This window comes from Culex quinquefasciatus, chromosome 1, assembly GCF_015732765.1.
Source record: "Culex quinquefasciatus strain JHB chromosome 1, VPISU_Cqui_1.0_pri_paternal, whole genome shotgun sequence".
Taxonomy (NCBI): Eukaryota; Metazoa; Arthropoda; class Insecta; order Diptera; family Culicidae; genus Culex; species Culex quinquefasciatus.
Genome location: NC_051861.1, coordinates 28,983,112 through 28,998,998, shown reverse-complemented (window position 1 = coordinate 28,998,998; position 15,887 = coordinate 28,983,112). Strand labels below are relative to the sequence as shown.

The following is a 15,887-nucleotide window of genomic DNA, read 5'->3' as shown; positions in this document are numbered from 1 at the left end:
AATAATGTTCCGGCGCGTAGGAACTACCGTCGAGGTTTGGCTTTGATTCTAACGCGTAGGAACTACCGTTAACGAATATAGCGAAAATGGCGCGTAGGGACTACCGCGACTACGAACCATCATCCGACGAGAAGTCGGTGAACTCTGGCGTGTAGGGACTACCGTCACGGTGATATTTGATGAGAGGAAACTCCCGCCAATGAACACAAAAAAAATGACAGGGAATCATTTAATTTTGACGTGTAGGAACTACCGTCAAGTGTCAAGAGAGGAAGACTCAGGAAGTTGTTTATTCTCTTGTTACAGAAAGTGTACTAAGAATGGCTGGCCGATACGTGCGGGCGCCGCAGGGTTTCTGCGACGAGTTGGAATCACCCGACATCGGCGCGGTGGAAGAGGTGTATGGGAGTGATATGGAGGATGCCGAGGAAGAGGAGGCCTCGGGTCACGCAAGAGACGATGAACTGGAAGACGGGGACACGGAAGAGTCCTCGGGTGATAGGGAAGGCCAAGGAGGAGACGAAGTGGAGGAACAAGTTCGCGCGCCCGATGATCCTCCCGCAAGAACGAAGGAAGCAGGGACAAGTGGGCAAGGTTTGGAAGGTCCGTCGGTCAGAGAGGAACAGCCATACTCCGAGCTAGCAGCTAAGGTCGATAGGATCGAAAGGATTCTCCTCGCATACCTGGAGAAAGGAGAACTCCTCAGCCGAACCAACAAATGGGTCAGCCCGTTCAGGAAGACCAAGCGCGCGCAAGCGAAGAGTTCGTAGCTGCAGGAGCCAGTCGGGATCAGTTTTCGGAGCGGCCTCATCCGACACGCCAGCTGGAACAGCCAGTCACGGGAGGCGAAACACCTGCACGCGTGGCTCTGGATTCCGCGATGGAGACAGCAGGTGTTCGTTGGGACCAGTTCCCAAAGTTCCCCAAGGACGTTGCTACCACCAAGCTTTGGGAGGAGTGGCAGCAGTTTTATGAGGACTTCGAGATGGCAACGGACGTGGCCAATGTTCGGGATCCATACCAGCGCTGCAAAGTGCTCCAGCTTTCTCTCGGCGGTCAGCTGAAAGCGATTGTCAAGGCCGCGGGTTTGATACCGTTCTCAAATTCGGCCGACTGCTACGACACGTTAGTCAAGGGCATTAACGAACACTTGTTTGACCTGACCGATTCCGAAGCCGCACATCAAAATTTTACGAGCATGAAACAAGCTCCCGGGGAGTCTGTCGCCGCTTATCACGCCCGGGTGACTGTGTCGGTTAAGCTCTGCAAGTACAGCGAGGACGATCGCGGAAGATTCGTGAGGACGCAAATGATAAACGGAATGGCCAATAAGCAGCTCGCGAAAGAGGCCAGGACGCACAACTGGACAACCAACTACTTGGTTCAGGCCGCCTCCAGAGTTGAAGCGCTCCCACCGGCTATTGACGAAAACGAGACCGTGATGGCGGTTGCTCAGCAGCGCCCCTCCAATTATGGCTCGACCCCGCGTGAGCAACCCGGAGCGGATGAGCGTTTCAGAGGAAAGTGGTCAACTAAGAGACAGCCCGCCAGGAAGCCGAATTATCACGCAGGACGCTATCGCGAGCCGCAGCAGCGTGGAGAGCCACAGCAGCGTGGAGAGCCACAGCAGCGTGAGAGCCGCAGCAGCGTGGAGGGCCACGGCGGCGTGGGGAGCCACAGCAACGTGGCAGAGGGCGTCGTTTCCGTTGCCCAAGATGCGACAAACTGGCCCATCGGCCGACACTCCCTGTCCAGCGTTGTCCAGGAAGTGCAATTCTTGCGGAGAACTAGGCCACTTTGCCGTGTTGTGCCGCCCAGGGATGAATTCTGCCAATCTTGTTGAGAAGCGCGAGGATTTTGAAGACGACGAGGTATGAATTAAACTACCTTTCTTTGGAAAACGTACTTAAATAAAACTGATCCGATCATATTAGTGGTTTACATTATTTTATTTTCTCTTATCGTAATGTTCCAGTATATCAATTCGATCTCCCTTGAAGATGTGATGGTGGAGTGCAAAATCGGAGCTTCTGGACCAATCCGTTTTTAATTGATTCTGGCGCGGATGTCAATGTGATTGGAGGCAGGGATTGGGAGCAAATTAAAAGTGATGAAAGCGACATTAAGATGATCGACCATCAGCAGGGTAGGAAGCTTCGATCCTATGCCACGGAGACCCCGCTATCAATCCACTGCGCATTCCGTGCCAGGGTGGACGTGGTCCACGCGGCAAAACCGTCGGTCACTGCCGACTTCATCGTCGTAAAAGAAGGACGGCAGTCGCTTCTTGGACGGACGACAGCGGGCGAAATGAAACTGTTGCAGGTCGGTTTCGAGGTGAACCGTTGTTCGGCTGAAAACGAGTTCAACATTTCCCAAGATGCCGGGCGTAAAGGTCAAGTTCAGCGTGGACAAAACGATACCCCCCGAGCGAAACGCATATTATAATGTGCCCGCAGCCTACCGAGAGGCTGCTCGTCTTCGTTTGCAAGAAATGGAAGATTTGGGGATCATCGAGCGCGTTGTGTCAGCACCGGAGTGGATAAGCGGGATGTCTGCGGTGCCAAAGGGCAATAGCGATTTCCGTCTCGTTGTAAACATGAGGGGTCCGAACCGTGCCATCAAGCGCGAATACTTTCGCCTTCCACTCATGGACGAAATCAGGGTCAAGCTGCACGGGTCCAAGTTCTTCTCTAAGTTGGACCTTACCAACGCGTATTATCATTTGGAACTGAGCAAGGAATCCCGGGACTTAACAACTTTCCTCACAGAAAACGGAATGTTTCGTTTTACGCGTCTCATGTTTGGGGTAAACGCAGCGCCCGAAATTTTTCAAAGAGAAATGTGCCGCCTGCTGGAAGAGATTCCGAATGTGATCATCTATATCGACGATGTCCTGATATACGCCGACTCGCTGGAAGAACTACGTGAGACCACGGCCAAGGTTATGCGGATCCTGCGTAATAACAATCTCACGCTGAACACGACGAAGTGCGAACTTGACAAGACGAGAATAAAATTCTTGGGGCACGAACTCGACGCTGATGGATTCCATGTGGATGAAGCCAAAATCAAAGACGTTCGCCAATTCCGTCCACCCAAAACGGTATCCGAGTTACGAAGTTTTCTGGGTTTGGCTTCATTCCTGAGCCCCCACTTGGAGAATTACGCAGACTTAACGAGCCCACTCTGGGCAGTAGCGAACAAGAACACTTGGAAGTGGGAAGCCGAACAGGCCGCAGCGTTTGAGCTCACCAAGGAGCGGATCGTGCAGTGTACTGTTACGCTGGGCTACTTTTCGGACGAAGATAAGACAATCCTGTACACTGACGCTTCTCCCAACGCACTCGGGGCAGTCTTGGTGCAAGAAAGTGCTGGGAAGCCCCCCCGCGTGATCAGTTTCGCATCGAAAGCATTGTCCGAGACAGAAAAACGATACGCTCAAAACCAACGTGAAGCACTTGGGGCGGTGTGGGCTGTCGAACACTTCGCCTATTTTCTGCTCGGCCGGGAATTTACGCTGCGAACAGATGCGAAAGGTGTTTCGTTTATCCTCAACCGGTCGCGAGAAAGCTCCAAGCGCGCTCTGACAAGAGCGGACGGATGGGCTCTGCGCTTGAGCCCATACAGGTGTTGGGTAGAGTTCGTGCGTGGTCGTGACAACATTGCTGATCCGTCATCTCGGCTTTACATTGGCTGTGACGCGCCCTTCGACGACCAGCATAGTCCTTGGGAGATCGGCAGGTTGGAGGCAAACACAGTTGGATTCCTGACAGAGCGAGAACTACGGGAAGCTACTTCGAAGGACCGTGAACTTCAGAAGGTTATTGACGCAGTCGAATGTGGAGATTGGCCAAAGGAACTGAAAAGGTTTCATGCCTTGGCCGACGACCTGACGATTCAAAATGGAATCCTGGTGAAAAGCGGATGCGCTGTAGTCCCGACCGTACTTCGTAGGAAGACGCTTGAATTGGCCCACGATGGGCACCCCATGGCAGGTAAACTTTTATTAATTTGTCGGGTCATATATGTATATATTCTATATAAACAATGGCAGGTAAACTGAAGAGTATCCTCCGCGAGCGGGTCTGGTGGCCAGGAATAACTGCGGACGCTGAAGAATGGGTAAAATCCTGCCAGACATGCGCGACCAACGGTAGGCCGGAACGGCCCACTCCGATGAAGAGATCCTTGGTTCCTGGTGTGGCTTGGGAGAGTATTGCGATAGATTTCAACGGCCCCTACGCCAAACTTGGTGGAATTTCCATTCTTGTCGTGATTGATTATCGGTCTCGCTACCTTATTGCTCGCCCAGTGAAGTCTACGAGTTTTGAATGTACCAGGAAAGTGCTAGACGATATCTTTGAACGAGAAGGTTTTCCCAAATCCATTCGATCCGACAACGGACCACCCTTCAACGGGGCTGAGTACGGGAAGTACTGTGCGGAGAGAGGAATAGAGACCATCTTTTCGACGCCTTTGTTCCCTCAACAAAACGGTCTGGTCGAAAACTCGATGAAAATCGTAAACAAAGCGACAAGTACAGCTATTTCGGAGAAGACCAACTACATCGAGGAACTACGATCGGCGGTCAACGCCCACAACGCGGCTGCACACTCCGTGACCGGGGTACCACCGGAAGAGGTGATGATGGGCCGGAAAATAAAACGTCGTCTACCCCTTCTGTCACATGCGAAGGCGAAGCATAGTGAAAGTGACATTGATACCCGAGATAAACGAGCAAAACTAGCATCGAAGGTCAAGGAGGATGCACGCAGAGGAGCACGGCCATGTCGAATTGGCCCCGGAGATACCGTGATTGTGGAGCGCAACGTCCGCCAAAAAGGCGACACCCGGTTCGATCCAACGCGGTACACGGTTCTTGAAGAAAGGGATGGGAACCTGATGTTGACCAATGACTCGGGAAACATTCTTAAGCGTCATGTATCCCAAACCAAAAAGGTGTTCGGGTGGCGTACTTCGGCGGAATGTGAAGCACAACTCAACTTGCGACCAGACCGCGCAAGGAATTCATCTGGTGGAAACCGAAACTCGACGGATGAGGAACGCGATCCAGAACTAGAACCGGTACGTCGTTCAACTCGTGAGAAGAAAAAGCCTAGTTACTTGGATCAGTTTGTGCGACGTGTTGATCGTGTATAGGGCGCGCTGATGAGTTTATTTACCTCATCTGGAAATATAATGTGAGACTACCTTTTTTTTTTTCTTGACAAATTTTGCCTTTTTTTACGAGTGTATTTAAATAAATGGGTTACCTACTTTTTTTTGTGTTTTTTTTTCTACTGGGAGGAAGGGAGATGTGGGGCACGTAATGAATGAATGCTCCCTACTGTCAAACTAGCCCCCCGTCGAAGGTCGATCAACCAGTCGACGAAGCAGGGTCGACAAGCCGAAGTGGGCTCGCGCTCGTGCACGTCGTTGACTCGGCCTCTTTCCGGTACAAGCATTCAACGAGGTAGGTCGCTCCTGGGGCAAGCTCTCCCGGACCAGGCGAGTTCCTACAAAAAATTCTAAAATTCTAAAATTCTAAAATTCTAAAATTCTAAAATTCTAAAATTCTAAAATTCTAAAATTCTAAAATTCTAAATTTCTAAAATTCTAAAATTCTAAAATTCTAAAATTCTAAAATTCTAAAATTCTAAAATTCTAAAATTCTAAAATTCTAAAATTCTAAAATTTAAAATTCTAAAATTCTAAAATTCTAAAATTCTAAAATTCTAAAATTTAAAATTCTAAAATTCTAAAATTTAAAATTTAAAATTCTAAAATTTAAAATTCTAAAATTTAAAATTCTAAAATTCTAAAATTCTAAAATTCTAAAATTTAAAATTTAAAATTCTAAAATTTAAAATTCTAAAATTCTAAAATTCTAAAATTTAAAATTCTAAAATTCTAAAATTCTAAAATTTAAAATTCTAAAATTCTAAAATTTAAAATTTAAAATTTAAAATTTAAAATTTAAAATTCTAAAATTCTAAAATTTAAAATTCTAAAATTCTATAATTCTAAAATTCTAAAATTTAAAATTCTAAAATTTAAAATTTAAAATTCTAAAATTCTAAAATTTAAAATTTAAAATTTAAAATTCTAAAATTCTAAAATTTAAAATTCTAAAATTCTAAAATTCTAAAATTCTAAAATTTAAAATTTAAAATTCTAAAATTCTAAAATTTAAAATTTAAAATTCTAAAATTTAAAATTCTAAAATTCTAAAATTCTAAAATTCTAAAATTTAAAATTTAAAATTTAAAATTTAAAATTCTAAAATTCTAAAATTCTAAAATTCTAAAATTCTGAAATTCTGAAATTCTAAAATTCTAAAATTCTAAAATTCTAAAATTCTAAAATTCTAAAATTCTAAAATTCTAAAATTCTAAAATTCTAAAATTCTAAAATTCTAAAATTCTAAAATTTTAGAATTTTTTAGATTTTTTTAGAATTTTTAGATTTTTTTAGAATTTTAGGAATATTTTTTTTTAATTTTAGAATTTTGTGATCTTAAAATTTTAGAATTAAAGATTTATAGAAATTAACAATTTTAGTGTTTCAGAATTTTAAAGTTCTAAAACTCTAAATTCTAAAAAAAAAAATTTATAATTTTGAATTCTTAGGTTCTACAATTTTTAATCTCTTAAATTTTTATGTTGTATTACACTCAGCCCCCGGTGGTTGGTCACTTTTTCGTTTGTAAAATGGGTGTCAAACTAAAAAGTGACCCCTTTCGTTTGACAACAGTTTGTGTCAAACCATCGGGTTTTGAGTGTATTCTTTTAATTCTTGATATTTGTAAATTTCAAAAATATCAAACATTAAATTTCATTTTTAAATTATTCAGATATTTTGAATTTTTACGATTAATTTAAACATTCGAACATTTTAAAATTATTTAAAGTCTTTTAAGTTCTTAGCTTCTTCAAAGCATGAAGACCCCAAGTCTTCAGAAACACATGCATTTTAATTTAAAAAAATCAAAAATATTTAAACAGGTCCAGATGGGGTTTCTCCATGAAACTTGCGTTAATGTTGATTTTTAATTTGAAATTTAAAATGTTAGAATATTTTGTTGTCTTAAATTTGCTTTAATCTTTATTTTCTGAATAAAATAAGGTTTAATTAACTACTTTTTTAATTAATTTGTTTTCAAAATTTTACATTGAAAGTTAAACTTTTGAATATTCCACAATTAATTATTTTATGAATTTACACAGATTTTTTGAGTATGATATCTGTCATGAGATTCCCTTTGTTTCAACAACAAAACTCTAGATATGATTTGGATATGATTATTCAGCCGAATGACGTTATCTTTTTTCAGGTAACCAAACATATTCCAATCTGATCCTGCTAACAACCCAGCGTCTCCGTGTTGTTCCACGCAGCTTGTTGAACGGAAGCTGTAACGACCGCAAAAACACCTGCTCCAGAAGTTCGTAAACCGACGTTGTCCCGTACTCCGGTGGCCATCAATCCATGGGACATAAACGGTGGCGCCGCACCCCGCCGTATCTGCGGCTAGTCGAGGAGCAATAGTCCTTCTTGATCAAGATGCTGCCCCGCACGCTGGCGTCGGCTCGAAAAGATGGCTGACAAAATCCGGACCCGGAAGACAACGCCAAAAAAATTCCGGCCAAGATGCCGAGCGACGAGGAGAACTGGAAGACCAACCGGAAGACGACACCAAGATGTACGTGAAGATCCGCGACACAACAAGTATAATGAAATAATTGATTTTTTACTGTGGGGAAATGTGCAAATTACACGAAAAAATAAAATAAATTAAAAATAAACAATCATCTATTTTTTAACTGCAACATAACCTAAAAACCTGAAAAAACAGCACACGACAAAGGCACGACAACCTAAATAACAAAACCGTGCGACGTCGGTCGAATGTCGTACGACAATGTCGAACAATTTCGATGATCGATCGCACGACAAATACGACATTTTGGTGCAAAAACGTATGACATTCGTGCGAATGTCGCACGACATTGTCGTGCGACGTCGTACGGTTGCACGGACGACAAACGACGGACGTCCGACGGACTTTTCAGTCAGGGTTTTGTTGTTGCTTTCGTTCGCGCTTCTGTTGACAGATCAAAAATTGTTTATTTCCAAACACAAGTGTGACTCCGCGATTTTCTCGCACAATTTCTGAAGTTTACGATACTCAAAAGCATACCGCGAGATGCCAAAAGTACGCCGCAGCCGGAAACAACCGCCGGAAGGCTGGGAACTAATCGAACCAACCCTGGAAGAGCTGGAACAGAAAATGCGCGAAGGTAAGACGTTTGGCGTGAAAAATCGTAAACAAAACGTTTTAAAAATGGTTTCTTCCGTGTTTCCCCCCCCCCCCTTCCAACAGCCGAAACGGAACCGCACGAGGGCAAACGCATCACGGAGTCGCTGTGGCCCATCTTCAAGATCCACCACCAAAAGTCGCGCTACATTTACGATCTGTTCTACCGGCGGAAAGCAATCAGCCGGGAACTGTACGAGTACTGCCTGAAGGAGAAGATCGCCGACGGGAATCTGATTGCCAAGTGGAAAAAGTCCGGCTACGAGAACCTGTGTGCCTGCGGTGCATCCAGACGCGGGACACCAACTTCGGGACGAATTGCATCTGCCGGGTGCCCAAGTCGAAGCTGGAGGAGGGCCGCGTCGTCGAGTGTGTCCACTGCGGGTGCCGGGGCTGTTCCGGTTGAGGCAGGTTGCGGGTGCTCGACCGTGTGGGCGTGTGTTTGACTTGTGCTTTTATTGTAATACAATTATTTTAGAATAAATGTAATGGAAAAACAAACAGTCAAGAATGATCTTGAGATCCGGATATTTTATATTCGTTTGAAAAAACGTTGCACTTATGTGCTTACAACTTTTAATGGGGTTTTCAGATCTTCAATCTTTTGAACTCGTTGGAAAGGTCTTTTGATTACCTATTAAACTACAGGTTGCATGATAGATCCGGACAACGTTTTCCTGAAAATATCTGAGATCCGGCCTCCAAAAAGTGCATTAACAACTCATAAATTTTGATAAAAAACGAAGTTTACGTTATAGCTGTCGGCTACTATTGCTTTGATCAACTTCCCACCACACGCATACATTTGAATTTGTCGATATCAATAGTCATCGCAAAATAATTATAAAGTCCTCAACAAATCGCTAGTACTTGTGTTAGTACTTCAGTATCTTATTAAATCGCTAATAATTCAATTAACGCTATGTTTCAGGCAGTCAATGTACATGGAACACTTCGAAAGGTTAGCAATTTGATGGCGTTTTTTAAATAAATGCGTGAAATTTCATAACACATAAAATATTATCAATATTCTTCGAATACAAACTAGCACCACCCACTCTGTGTTAGCACTTTTCCCCTATAATGTTGAGAACTCAACAGTGTTCTGCTTTACCGATAAGATGCGGCCGGTGTTTTTGTTTTGAACTGTCAAAAATATTGTGTTTACAAATCGTTTCAGTCGAAGTGCTTTTTTTTTTCCTTTGCTCTGTCTGTTGACGTCTAAGACCGTAGAAGATCCATCTCGACAGTCGAAGTGCTTTGAACAGTTACTGCTCAGATTGATTCAACTTGATTAGGATTTTATTGAAAAAGTAAGGGAAAATGTTTTTACACAAATTAGATCTAACAAACTTTTGTTGCAGTCACTCTCCATGATGTCCTCGGCGGTCGACGTCGACCCAACGTTCAAGCACGCCCTCAAGCTGCTGCACTCGTCCAACTCGGACTCGGCCGAAAAGATCCGGAACCTGCTGGACGAGCTGATAAAGCAGCGCTTCGGCGGCAGCAAAACTCTGGCCAGTACGCTCACTAAGAAGCACCTCGGCGAGGAGAGTCTGGCTCCGGGAAGCAACCTGTACGTGCGCAAGCAAAAACCGGCTGCCGTTGTTCCGGTGGTCATTACGTTGCCCGACTCGAAGCAGCAATCACCGGCCAAGAGTGAGCCGGAGAGTGCCGTTCCGACGCCCCCGCCGCAATCGGGCCCAATCATTCTGTCCCTGTCGGACGTCGAAGGGAACGACGAGGACGATGACGTCGTCATGGAGGAGGACCAGCTGAAGGAGCTGGAAGATTTGATGTGTATCGTGTGCCGCCGGATGGACGTTAGCGCCGGAACCGGTTGGTCGAGTGTGCCGATTGTCACTCGCTGTACCACCAGGAGTGCCACAAGCCGGCCATCTCCGAGGCGGATGCCAACGATCAGGAGAACGCCTGGTTCTGCACACTGTGCAAGGGCAAATCCATCGGAAAGTCCTCCTCGTCAACATCCGGAAGCTCGTCCCGCAAGCCGGAACCCACTCCCACGTCATCATCCTCATCTCACTCAAAATCTTCCAGCAGCAAGAACTACGAATCGTCATCGTCTTCGTCCTCGTCGTCGAAGCACAAGAGCTCAAAGTCTTCAAGCAGTCGCGAAGGTTCGTCGCAGCGTTCGTCGGAGCGGTCCGACCGAGACCGCGAAAAAGACAAGGAAAAGTCGTCCAAAAGCAGCAGCAGCAGCAGTTCCAGTGTGGCTGCAGCGGGATCATCATCGGCGGCCGCGGCCGCGTCATCTTCGAGCGGTGGCGCTGGGACGCCGAATATCAATATTATCAGCGCGGACAAGCGGCTGCAGATGATGAAGAAAAAGGCGGCTAAAATGCACGATAGCAAGCGGAAGCATAAATAAAATATTACTATTAAGGTTCACTGAGAAAAAATAAAAGAGTTTTCTGATGAAAATGCTTCATTTTAACTGTAACTCAAAATTGAGAATGTCTGGAACGAAATATGAGATTTAAGTTTTTCCCAAATTTGAAAGGTGTCTCCACGTTCTCGACACAAAAAAAACTACTACTGCGGAAAGATCATCGTTTTGCATACAGTCCGGGCGCAACCGAAATCCAAACAAACAAATTTGGTTTCTTTGTGTTGTTTGTAGAAGCATTTTGCCTTCCTCACTGAGGTAAGGCTATAATCCTGCTCTAAAAATGAACTTTTTATTTAAAGCTCAAAGACCCACCTTCATGTATACATATCGACTAAGAATCGAAAATTGAACAAATGTCTGTGTGTATGTGTGTGTGTGTATGTGGTCAATAATGTCACTCAGTTTTCTCTGCACTGGCTGAACCGATTTTGACCAAACCAGTCGCATTCGACTTGGTTTAAGGTCCCATACGGTGCTATTGAATTGTTTGAAGTTTCGATAAGTAGTTTAAAAGTTATGTATAAAAAGGTGTTTTCGCATGTTTTCGGAAGTTGAATAAATGGCAGTAAACTGAACCAAACATCATCATGTTATACATCGTTAGTTGAAAGACCTTTGGGAGCGTTCTTTTATTACGTAACGCAGTTAGGGGGGGAGGGGGTGTCGGTGTCTGTTACGAAATGTTACGAAAATTGGGGGAGGGGGGGTGTTCTGAAAAATTCTGTTACGTAACGCAAAATTTTCATATAAGCACTCATAAAAATTTGCAAAAAGACCTTGCGTTACGCGTTACAGGGGGGGTAGGGAGGATGGCTCATCTGTTACGATTTGTTACAAAGGGGGGGGGGGTCAAAAATCCCAAATTTTGCGTTACGTAATAAAAGAACGCTCCCTTTCCAACGAGTCTAAAACATTGATGATCTGGCAACCCTGTCGCGAGTTCTGACCACTTAAGTGATATTTATGTACTTTTTGACAAAGAACTTTGTCCTAAGGGCTCTATTCTGGTGAGGTGTCAATCCAGAAAAACGAAAAATGTCGCGCGTTACGAAAATGTTGCATGCTTGGTACTGCGGAAGGGGTCTGCAACGAATGAAATGTGGCAACAATGGTGCAACATCCTCGCGTGACAGTTCCAAGAAAGCAGTAGACGAAGCAAAATTTGCACCATGTTGCCACATTTCATGCGAACTATATAAGCTAACAGATAGCCTCTGAAAAATTTCAGTTTTGATCGAAAATCCGTCAGGGACGGATCGACGGTGGTAATTTTATTGCTCACACACACATGCACACATTGAAAGACACAGGTTGTGCACCAACTTGGGAGGAATTCTGTTCTAACGAAGATTGTTAGAACGGTCACTCGAAAACCAGAATGATTTAAGGCAATGGGGTTGAGACCAAACTGGTAGGATATTGGCCACACCCGGAGTGGCCATGGCCCTGAGGGAAGGTTCTACCGAGGGGACATTTATCGAACCATTCGACTTGGGGCAATATGGGTATCAAAATTCATGGTTTTTGATACTGGTGATGAAAATTGCCATTTTGATCACCTGTATTGGCCACACTCGGAGTGGCCATGGCCCTGAGGGAAGGTTCTACCGGGGGAACATTTACGAACCATTCAACTTGTGGCAATATGGGTATCAAAATTCATGGTTTTTGATACTGGTAGTGAAAATGGCCATTTTGACAGGATTGGCCACACCCGGCGTGGCCAGTGCCCTGAAGAAGGTTCTACCGGGAGAACATTTATCGAACCATTCGACTTGGGGCAATATGGGCAATTTATATCCACAGAGGTGCCATTGATTGAAAATATTTAATTAGAATTAATTATTCAGGATTAAATAAATTGGCAAAGAATTAAAAAATATAAATATTGATCCTTGCACTTTAACTTGGATTTGGCCCGCACTTTTCTCTCGCACTTTTGACAACAAAATTTCCAAAAACTAGGCAACCAGCAGTTGTTTATTTACATTTCCAGTCGCAGTTTCCACCAAACTGGACATTCGCACTTTAAAATTGCGATTGACAGGAGAGCAACATCGGCTCGCTTTGATCATTTTTTGAGAAAATTAAAATTTCTCAAGCCAGTTTGACAAGTCGCAATAGTGCGATCGATAGCAATAATTTAGTGCGAAGTCCAAGTTAGTGAGAATTGCGCAATAAAAATAGCATGATTTTTAGAGTTTGTACAAAGTTCTTTGTCATATTGGTCATGTAGAACATAACCACCTGCACCTTTTTTGTAGCCGGATCTCACTTAAATGTATTTAAAAAATGTCCGGATCCATCATCCGACCCATCGTTGGTTAGGTAATTGAAAGACCTTCCAACGAGGTTAAAACATTGAAGATCTGGCAACCCTGTCTCAAGCTATGGGCCGGACCGGTTATTGGGAGGTTCAGCGCCCACCAGCAGACGAACGAGAACGGCCTACGACTCATCGATTTCGCTACCTCCCGAAACATGGCCATACGTAGTACCTTCTTCCAGCACACCTCCCTATACAAGTACACCTGGAGATCACCAAACGACACGGAGACGCAAATCGACCATGTTCTCATTGATGGTCGGCACTTCTCGGACATAATCGACGTCAGAACCTACCGTGGCGCGGACATCGACTCGGACCACTACCTGGTGGTGGCTAAGCTGCGCCAACGCCTGTCTGAGGTCAACAAGATCCGGTACCGTCGCCGCAGCGGTATAATCTGGAGCGGCTCAAGGACCATGAGGTCGCTACCCAGTACGCGCGGGAACTCGAAGCTGCGTTGCCTGACGAGGGTGAGCTTGCCGAAGCCCCTCTGGAGGCCTGCTGGAGCCATATGGAAGCAGCCATCAACGCAGCGGCATCGAGCGCCATCGGGTACGTGGACCGAGTTCGACGGAACGGCTGGTTCGACGAGGAATGTCAGGCGATTTGGGACGAGAAGAAAGCAGCGCGGGACAAGTGGCTGCTGCACAACACCCGTGGGAACAAGGAGTCGTACAAACAGTTGCGAAGACAGCAAACCCATCTCTTTCGGGACAAGAAGCGCCGCCTGGAAGAGTTGGAGTGCCAGGACATGGAACAGCTGTATCGCTCCAACGAAACGCGTAAGTTCTTCAAGAAACTTAGTCAATCCCGGAAAGGCTTCATGCCGCGGGCCGAAATGTGCCGGGATAAGGACGGAGGCATCTTGACGGACGAGCGCGAGGTGATCGAAAGGTGGAAGCAGCACTTCGACGAGCACCTGAACGGCCCAGAGGCGGAGTACCAGGGCGACGGGGGAAACGACGTCAGCGGTATGGTGGACGGTGGGGACGAGCCAGCACCCACGATGAGGGAAGTTAAGGATGCCATCAAGAAGCTGAAGAACAACAAAGCAGCGGGTAAGGATGGTATCGGTGCTGAACTCATCAAGATGGGCCCGGACAAGCTGGCGGCCTGCCTACACCGGCTGATAGTCAAGGTCTGGGACACAGAACAGCTACCGGAGGAGTGGAAAGAGGGAGTAATATGCCCGATCTACAAGAAGGGGGACAAGTTGGAATGTGAGAACTATCGAGCCATCACTATTCTCAACGCGGCCTACAAAGTGCTGTCGCAGATCATCTTCTGTCGTCTGTCGGAGCGAGCAAAGGATTTCGTTGGGACGTACCAAGCCGGTTTTGTGGAGGGGAAATCGACGACGGACCAAATCTTTTTGCTACGCCAAATCCTCCAAAAGTGTCGCGAGTACCAGATCCCGACGCACCACCTATTCATCGATTTCAAAGCCGCGTACGACTCGGTCGATCGCGATGAGCTATGGAAGATCATGTACGAGAACGGCTTTCCCGGGAAGCTGATCAGACTGGTGAAATCAACGATGGATGGTGCACGGTGCAGCGTGAAGATTTCGGGAGCGATGTCCGACCCAATCGAATCGCGCAAGGGACTGCGACAAGGCGACGGTATCTCCGGCCTCTGTTTCAACATTGGGCTTGAAGGTGTCATGAGGCGAGCGGGCTTCAACATGCGGGGCACGATTATCAACCGGTCCAGCCAGTTCATCTGCTATGCCGACGACATGGACATTGTCGGCAGGACGTTCGAGGAGGTGGCTAAGCGGTACACCGAATTGAAGCGGGAAGCGGATAAGGTTGGATTGAAGGTGAATGTTGCGAAGACGAAGTATCTGCTGGCAGGAGGAACCGAGTCCCTTAGGGCTCGCATAGGACCGAGCGTGACGATCGACGGCGACGAGTTCGAGGTCGTGGAGGAGTTTGTGTACCTCGGATCATTGGTAACGTCGGACAACAACTGCAGCAGAGAAATTCGGAGGCGCATCATCACCGGTAGTCGTGCCTACTACGGACTCCACAAAACCTTACGGTCTGGTCACCTTTCCCGGCGTACAAAGTGTACCATGTACGAAACGCTGATAAGACCCGTCGTCCTCTACGGGCACGAGACGTGGACGATGCTCGAGGAGGACCTGCAAGCGCTTGAAGTTTTCGAACGGCGAGTGCTTAGGACGATCTTTGGCGGCGTGCGTGAGAACACTGTATGGAGGAGAAGGATGAACCACGAGCTGGCGCAACTCTACGGCAAGCCAAGTATTCGGAAGGTCGCCAAGGCTGGCCGGATCAGGTGGGCCGGACACGTCGCGAGAATGCCGGACGCGCTGGATGCGCGCCAACCGAACCAGACTCTCAATCCGGTGAAGTTGGTGTTCAATTCGGAGCCGGTTGGAACGCGGCGGAGGGGGGCGCAACGAGCAAGGTGGTTGAACCAAGTGGAGGAAGATCGGGAAAGTGTGGGAGTTCCGCAGCGGAATTGGAGAGAAGCAGCCCAGGACCGAGTTAGATGGCAACGCATCTGGAGACAGCTCATGACCCGGAGGTTGTACGAGCAGTAAAAGTAAAGTAAAAGTAAAGTAAGTAAGTCTCAAGCTATGACCACTTATGATGCCACTTATGAGCCCTTGAGTGATATTTGTGTTTTTTTTTGTATTCCGAAACTTAACGAAATTAGACGAAATTTGTGTCCAAATCCATCATATCACATATCACCCATTGTTGGAAAAGAGTGAGGAAGGCACCAACCACATAGTTTGTTTTAAAGGTCCAATAAACATATGAAAGACAATTCGCGATCAAAAGCTTAAAAATTCCGAC

The 15,887-nt window shown here is 45.8% G+C and overlaps 3 protein-coding genes across 3 annotated transcripts; all 3 read left to right on the top strand.

The window, feature by feature from the left end:
• Positions 1–880: 880 nt before the first annotated feature.
• On the top strand, positions 881–5,163 carry LOC119769460 (uncharacterized protein K02A2.6-like). The gene is made up of 4 exons (XM_038261967.1): positions 881–1,770; positions 2,001–2,337; positions 2,381–3,998; positions 4,316–5,163. The coding sequence occupies exons 1-4, from the start codon at positions 881–883 to the stop codon at positions 5,161–5,163; spliced, it is 3,693 nt and encodes a 1,230-aa protein (XP_038117895.1).
• A 2,935-nt stretch (positions 5,164–8,098) lies between these two features.
• On the top strand, positions 8,099–8,823 carry LOC6040704 (protein BUD31 homolog). The gene is given in 3 exon segments (XM_001850006.2): positions 8,099–8,303; positions 8,387–8,590; positions 8,593–8,823. Coding segments are annotated over 3 exon segments (432 nt in total). The 5' UTR covers positions 8,099–8,209; the 3' UTR covers positions 8,727–8,823.
• A 649-nt stretch (positions 8,824–9,472) lies between these two features.
• On the top strand, positions 9,473–10,775 carry LOC6040705 (integrator complex subunit 12). The gene is given in 4 exon segments (XM_038249620.1): positions 9,473–9,505; positions 9,576–9,633; positions 9,685–10,150; positions 10,153–10,775. Coding segments are annotated over 2 exon segments (1,014 nt in total). The 5' UTR covers positions 9,473–9,505; positions 9,576–9,633; positions 9,685–9,693; the 3' UTR covers positions 10,710–10,775.
• Positions 10,776–15,887: the final 5,112 nt, after the last annotated feature.